This window comes from Primulina tabacum, chromosome 2 (assembly GCF_025594145.1).
Source record: "Primulina tabacum isolate GXHZ01 chromosome 2, ASM2559414v2, whole genome shotgun sequence".
Taxonomy (NCBI): Eukaryota; Viridiplantae; Streptophyta; class Magnoliopsida; order Lamiales; family Gesneriaceae; genus Primulina; species Primulina tabacum.
In genome coordinates, this window is record NC_134551.1 from 38,163,270 (window position 1) to 38,170,848 (window position 7,579).

Genomic DNA, 7,579 nt, shown 5'->3' on the forward strand with positions numbered 1-7,579 from the left:
CAGATTTTCTTGTTGAAATGACCACTAATGAGGCAGAAGGGATCAGTTCCGACTTGGGTTGTCCATGTCGATGGATCCTCAACTTCGCATGGGAGCGGGGCTGGGGTATTGCTAGAAAGCCCTTAAGGTGATAAATTGATGTATTCCATTAAATTTCAATTCCCCGCGTCAAATAATGAGGCCGAGTATGAGGCACTTGTAGCAGGAATTAAGTTGGCTCTGTCGGCTGGAGCAAGAAGTCTGGTGGTGCACAGTGATTCCCAGCTAGTCGTTAACCAACTTAATGGAACTTAAGAATCCAAAGAAGAAAAAATGAACCAATATGTGACCCTAGTTAACGAATTTATTACTCTACGGGAGAGCTACGAGATAAAACAAGTGCCCAGGGCAAAAAATGAAATGGCAGAACGTCTGGCCAAGATAGCCAGTTCCTGGACTAACATAGACAACAGAACGATAACTTTTCTGACAATCAGTAAGGAGGAGGCTGAGAAGGCCGGCTGCAACATCTTTTGCGTAGAAGGAGAAGAACCAAGCTGGAAAGAAGAAATTGTTAACTATTTAATGCGTGATGATCTCCCTCAAGATCCCGCCGCTGCACGTAAGCTAAGGATAAGAGCTGCGCGATTCACAATTATAGATGGAGAGATTTATAAACGAGGTTACTCTCAGCCTTTCTTGAAGTGTCTCACCCCGAGCAAGGCAGACTACGTTCTCCGCGATATCCACGAAGGAATATGTGGAAAACACTTGGGAGGGAAAGCATTGGCTGCCAAAACCTTACGACAAGGTTAATTTTGGCCAACCATGAGGAAAGATGCCATGTAATTGGTTTGACGTTGTCGATTTTGCCAAGAGCACGCCAATCTCTATCACCAACCCGCGACGTTGTTACAAAAACTTGAAAGCCCCCTACCTTTTGCCCAGTGGGGAATAGATCTGGTGGGACCTTTCCCCCAGCTACGGGACAAAGAAAATTTCTCGTAGTTGCCGTAGACTATTTCACGAAGTGGATCGATGCAGAGCTATTGTCGAGAATTTCGGAGAAAGACGTCATAGGTTTCCTGTGGAAAACGTAGTGTGCAGGTTTGGGATTCCCCGAGCACTGATCTCGGACAACGGCTCTCAGTTCTCTCGAGCAAAACTAAAGGAGTGGTGTCAGGGTCTCTCTATCAAACAACTATTTATGTCGGTCGGCAACCCACAAGCCAATGGGCAAACAGAGGTAACTAACCGAACTATCTTGCAGCATCTGAAGACCCGTCTCGGCAACGCTAAAGGAAAATGGGTTGAAGAATTTCCGAGCGCATTGTGGGCGTACCGAACTACACCACGCACGTCGACAGGGGAATCACCTTTCAATCTAGCTTATGGTGTTGAAGCTATAGCCCCCGCTGAGATAGGAGAAACTTCATTGAGGGTGAAACAGTACAAGCACCTTGAGAACGATCAGGCCCTTCGAGCCTCCTTGGATTTAATCAACGAACTGCGAGAGGAAACATCCGTCCGGGCAGAAAGGTATAGGGTACGCATGGCTAAGGTTTACAATGATCGAGTAAATCCAAGATCCTTCCAAGTAGGAGAACTTGTGATGAGAAAAGCTGATGTCTTGCGCCCTGTGGGAAAACTTGACCCAAAGTGGGAAGGCCCTTATAAAGTAGTAGAGATAATCAAGATGGGAACTTATCGCCTCCAACACCGAAATGGGAAAGTACTACCTCGGCCATGGAATGTAGCAAATCTGAAGAAGTTTTATGCATGACGGGATGTAGGTGAAAAGGAAAATAATAGGTTATGTTTTGTTGTCTCTTGTGTCATCATGTATCTCCACCATTACAATATTCAATAAGATTGTCAGTTGTTCTCCATTGTTAGCAAGGACTTTTTTCATGTGAAATACTCCAAATACGTATGCTTATATCGCCACCTACCCATGTAATCGTCGAAGGTTCCCAAAAAAAAAAAAAAGAGGTTTGGCCAACCTCGTGGTATTGCCGACATGACTGCTCTCGAAAAGGTAAATGATGAAACAATTCCCGGGATATGTCACCACCCTTAATGGGGGTTTAGGACCTCCCTTTGAGACAAAATCTTGGGAGATTGATCCCCTCCCAAGTACACATGAAAACAAGCATTACGTCATCACAAACAAAGCTACCACACATCGCACTGTATGAAGCAAAATTATAAATGAAGTCATCAAATATGAAAATTGAGCAACCTCAGTGCTCGAATGAAACGACTATCCAATCCATGTGAAAACACAATAAACAACATTGCAATAAGTAACAAATGAAGATAAACATATCTAAGGAGTAATATAAATGCTACTTAACGCTATGCTTCTCCCTCAGTAGGGTGGAGATCCAAGGCTTCAATCATCTCAGCATTGTCCGAAGGGACATCAACCATGGAGCCTCCACCCACCTCCGAGACACTTGGCTCAATTATCATCACTATCTCTTCAGGCACAAGTTTCTTCCTCAGTTGATTTCCACAATCGAGAACTACCTCATCATGAATGATCATGGCACGATCAAGTACCTCCTCTCTAAATGCAGAGGATGTTTTGAAATTCTGAGCGCCTTTCTCCTCAGTCCTTTTCAAAAGATTATTGCCCGCCTCGGAGTCAAGGAATTGACCACCAGTCTTGACTTCAGTAGAATACTTCTCTTCGAGGATTGTAAAATCTTTTAACTTGTCCGCAAGCTTTCCCTGTACTTGCAGAAGCTCCACATTGATCTTTTCTTTCTCTTGAGTAAGACCAAAATTCTCTTCTTTCAATCGAGCAACCTCCTCGTGCAGCTTATCTTGACAATTGTGCAGCCTTTCCTCCTGAACTCGCACAGCACTAGCTAATGACAAACCCTACAAATAGCATAACAAACAATTTTAAAGCGGACAAAACATGCAAGATTCTAATATAATAAGCACAATACCTGACACGAATTCCAGGCAAGGGAATGAGCAAATGAATCAGTGGACAACGACACTAGATGGACCATGTCATAGTCTCTGACAATGCTCCTTCCTTTCTTCCATCCAATCTCCGGATCATCTAAATCCCAGAAAAAGTCAGCCTTCTCGTTATGGTTCACCCCATCGACAAAGATATGCTTAACACGGGGAGTCTTGGAAGGTGCTCCTTGATCGTCCGCACGGATCCTCTTAGGATTCTTTTGTGCTTCCCCATCAATCTTCTTTTGCACCCCTTCATGACCTCGTTTTTTTGCCTCTCCTCCTCCCCCATTCGCATGCCTAATCTCCAAAGTTTTGTTTGATGGCGAATAGTTAGTTTTTTTTGTGAGTTAGAACCTGACCCACGGACATTCTCAGAACGTGCCGGTGGGATCCCCCTACGGATAGGGTCACGAAAGTAATGAACAGCCCGATTTTCAGGCGCTCTACTATTCCCAGCAAGCGGGAACGCCTCCTCATAGTGGCCTTGCAAGCCCGTATCGTTGCCAAATCAAATCTATCACCTGCACATATATAGTTGGCCGAAAAGGTTATATAAAAGAGAGAGAATCAGCAAATTCTAGTGCAAAATAATATGGAGAATGAAGTAATAACCAACATAGAGTACAAAAAAAAATTTAATACCAGCAGTGATTAAATTCCTAGGATTAAAAAGTTCTTCCAAAAAACTAAGTCACGACATTGAAGTTGAAGTGCGCGGTGAGTCCCTCTCATCGCAATCACCCGAACTCCCAAACTCCAAACCACGGGTATCCCCACCTGCAATCCTTAACATAAGAAAGTTGAGATTTCCAAAAACTTCTAGGAGACGGAATTTGGGACAAAAATTACATTTGGCTCGAGGTTGAAAGTAAACAAACGAGTCAGGTTTGCTCCTACGCGTCGAGAAAAGTGAATGAAACAATTCTATAGACCAAGGCATGCGAATTTCCCTCATTTTATGACAAAACGCTGAATAAACTATAACAGGCATTTGGGGTCAATTGACTAAAGCTTATACCAAGGCTTTCGACCAATTCCACTAAAAGAGGTTGCGGAGGAAACGATAGTCCACCAGTAAAGTATTCAAGGAAAAGGGTGAAATGACCCGACGGAGGGTTATGGAAGTCATCTCGAGGCCCTGAAACCTTAACGTCACACTCAGGTGGTATTCCAAGTACTTTGCGCAAACCCCCCACATCTTTGATAGTCATAGCATCTCTATCCTGGCAGCCTAAATGTTCGCTAGATTTAGGGTCATCATCCAACAAAGGAGTCTCTAATGGCGTATGTCCCCTAAGAAACCCACGAGAGGCTAGAGATCGAGTCTGTGAGTCACCAGAAGAGGCCGAACCACCCGAGAAGTCGGACGCATCCGACTTTGAAGAGTAACTATCAGAATCATCACTGGAGCTAGAGCCACTTATGGAAATTTTGTTAAACCGACGATTGGCCATTAGCAAAGAATACTCCTTCCCTCGAGGAGCACAGCCTGCACAAAATTTACAATTTTTTTTTTCTTCATATTTATCAAAATGCCTACAAACAGTACATGTCATGCAAATAAAAATTATAAAAAAAATAAAAATTAAAGTCATCATCATTTAATTGCGAGGTCATTTCTCAAACAATAGAGGGACATGTATAAAATCAACAGATATCTCAAAAACTGAAAAACGTGAAATTTCCCCCAACCTTAAAATATATCAATCACAACACGTCAGCTTGAAGGGTCGGAATATTTAGCATACTCAAAATACGTATATGTATATGCATATATATATATATATATATATGTATAAAGTTCGTACCTTTTTTAAAATAATAATAATAATAATAATAATAATAATAATAATAATAATAATGAGGTATCAATCACAATGAAACCCTAATAAAACTCTAGCCTCCTATCACCACCGGTCATTGTCGTTGCTGCATCTCGTCTCCAACATGCCACTGGTCTCCCTCAACGAGCAATTCGTCCACCACGGCTCCGATCCACGAACGTCATCGCAAGACCATCTCCACCTCCTGGGTCGCAAACCAGAATGTCCTTTTCTCCTAACAGTTGAAAAGCGAAACCACCTTTGATTAAAGATCCCGCCGCTGCCGTCACCGCCCGAGAACCTATGCTTGGAAAAGAAACTCACCCCGGTACGACCATATTCATATGGTATGCTCCCCGCCTCAAGTAGCAGCCATACGATCATCAATGCCACTGCCGCAACATGCCACCAACATTGCCGATGAAATCCATGTCAAAGCAGACGATTCCACAACCACAGCCAGGGTCACCGAAGAATACTGAATGACCATCACCACCATCTTCACTGCCATGAACAATAAGATTTTCACAGTGCTGCCACCATACCCAACCACGGCAAGCATCGATGATCCACCTCCTTTTCGAACAAACGCAAACAATCATCCCTCTATCCAGCAGTGAACGACTCATCTCCATATCTGCCAAGTCGCCAGAAATACATCACATCAGCAGATGAAATAGAGCTGCCAGCTCCCTCATTCCGCCATACACCAATTAAAAACCCAAACAAAGAAATAAATAAAAAAAAGCACAGAGGAGAAAGCTATCTCATTTCGTTCAAATATGAAATAATGGAAAGATGATTATCAAATTGTAGTGGGACAGATTTGATAAGTCTTAGTCCAAGACACAATACAAAGAGATGAAAACAACAATGCTAGCTTGAAAAGTCAAAACAATACAAAAGTAATAAAAAGATGAAAAAGACAATGCGTACTCATGTCTGCAAATTCGGTCCACTCAGAATTCTTCTTGCAATTGTTTTGTCTTCTTTTGATTTATTTCACGCCTACTCATATTTATAGTGGTTGGAGATTTTTTCATAACAAATCAAAGGAAATAAAATCATTCCAAATTTATATATATACCTGAAGCTGCTCGAGAGTGGGGGGCCTATGATGGGTACAATCTCAATATAATTATTTAATCCAACTCGATTAATTATTTGTTAGATTAATAAGAATAAGCCCAATTTAGTAAGCCTAATTCAATTAGTTATTTGTTTAGTTTTAACATTATTGAGGCCCAAAATTTGGCTTGTGATCGCAAAAGCCCAAGCCCATTAAGCACTCCTAAAAATCTATAAATAGAGGAACTCCCACACAATTCAAGGTATGCTCTCATTTTTTTTTATAAAAGTTCTTTATTATCTGAGTTTTCTTTGAACTTCTTACTGACTTGAGCGTCGGAGTATCTACATCGGGAACCCTCCCGACGCCCACTTGACGAGTTTTTGTGACGCATGTGACGCCCCGAAAATTAACTGTGTATTGTCTACGTGGATCCGTTTACCAGCCAGGTGAACTCATTTACGGGCCAAGTGGACTAGTTTACTAACCAATCGGATCTCGCGTGCGCACTCTACGCGACTCATTTATTTTAGCTGCATCAAAGTTAATATTCAAATTAGAAGAACTTTTATACATTAATCCGTTTGAAATATGATCATATTTTCTTAACAGGGAGAATTATTAGATTTGTATGCAATTGCAAATATCAAAATTTAAATGAATTGTGTTAATACTGGTGTTATGATCAAACACTTACCACTAGACCAAAAAGCTATAGCTGATAGCCAAGGCGCAACTTTATTTCCTTATACTTGTGGCAGCGCATAGTGCTTCTACTTGGGTGCTAATGGGTCGGGCTGTTAGGCCCACAAGTATTGTTAAAGTAGGTGCCCAACAAGCCAACTTGTGGCTAGGGATTTTATTGACTCTAATGTAAAACAATCTTTATTTTAATAATATTTTACGATTTTATTCGATTATGACATTATACTTTATCTGTATACCCATGCAAGCTCCACAGATAAAGTATTTGAATATACAATAGGTATTATGTCGTCTGCGTCGCAACGTAAGATCATGAAACTCATTAGGAAGTGTACCGTATATTCTAAACAGGTTTCTATTCGAATCAGATGCCTAAAACAAGGATAAAAGTCGCTCGAGCTCGAGACAAACATCTGTGATTTAAACGCCATGTTTCATTGGCAAGGGCATGAAGATGTCCATTCACACAGATGAGTGATCATATGCTGATGCACTGAACAACCTTCCTTCAGGCTGTCCAAGAGGTTCTCACTTATCGAGTGGAATAGTTCGCAGTTATGGTAGTTTCGAAATACGTAGGAGCAAATGCATTGTAGTCGAGGATTCATCGTTCGCCTAAAGGTGAAGATATCCTATGTGATATAATGAGATAATAGCGCAAGAAGTCTCTGGACAGAGCAAGAAATGTGCTTTAGGGAAACGTGTTTTCCTAGTTACACATACCATGACACTATTAATACTCAAAGATAAATAACATCGTTATCGAATTCACATAAACTCTCGATATACTAGTGGTTGCAGATTCGATTGGGATATATGTGTTGAAGGGACCTTACTGTACGCTAACCATGACTAAAGGTTTTTGTAGGCACTATCAGTGATACTGTATGCTAACCATGACTAAAGGTTCTTGTAGGCACTATCAATGATACCTAGAGGATCATGGGACGATACTACTAAACTCTCTTATCATGATCCGATGGGTGCAATCAGAAATGAGTTTCGATATTTTTCATGAAGA

The 7,579-nt window shown here is 41.4% G+C and overlaps 2 protein-coding genes across 2 annotated transcripts; one reads left to right on the forward strand and one right to left on the reverse strand.

Moving 5' to 3' along the window:
• The first annotated feature begins 312 nt into the window (after positions 1 to 312).
• LOC142537665 (uncharacterized) lies at positions 313 to 1,079 on the forward strand. Its single transcript, XM_075643162.1, has 2 exons — positions 313 to 790; positions 928 to 1,079. Exons 1-2 carry the CDS (start codon positions 313 to 315, stop codon positions 1,077 to 1,079), a joined length of 630 nt encoding a protein of 209 aa, XP_075499277.1.
• A 1,087-nt stretch (positions 1,080 to 2,166) lies between these two features.
• On the reverse strand, positions 2,167 to 3,561 carry LOC142537917 (uncharacterized). Its single transcript, XM_075643382.1, has 2 exons — positions 2,940 to 3,561; positions 2,167 to 2,868 (listed from the first exon to the last, which is right to left on the reverse strand). The coding sequence occupies exons 1-2, from the start codon at positions 3,003 to 3,005 to the stop codon at positions 2,338 to 2,340; spliced, it is 597 nt and encodes a 198-aa protein (XP_075499497.1). The 5' UTR covers positions 3,006 to 3,561; the 3' UTR covers positions 2,167 to 2,337.
• Positions 3,562 to 7,579: the final 4,018 nt, after the last annotated feature.

Coding starts and splice junctions, on each gene's coding strand:
- LOC142537665 (XM_075643162.1), top strand. CDS start 313: ATGAACCAATATGTGACCCTAGTTAACGAATTTATTACTCTACGGGAG. Junction 791..927: donor TGCCAAAACCTTACGACAAG/GTTAATTTTGGC, acceptor CCTTTTGCCCAG/TGGGGAATAGATCTGGTGGG.
- LOC142537917 (XM_075643382.1), bottom strand. CDS start 3,005: ATGGTCCATCTAGTGTCGTTGTCCACTGATTCATTTGCTCATTCCCTT. Junction 2,869..2,939: donor TTGCCTGGAATTCGTGTCAG/GTATTGTGCTTA, acceptor TGCTATTTGTAG/GGTTTGTCATTAGCTAGTGC.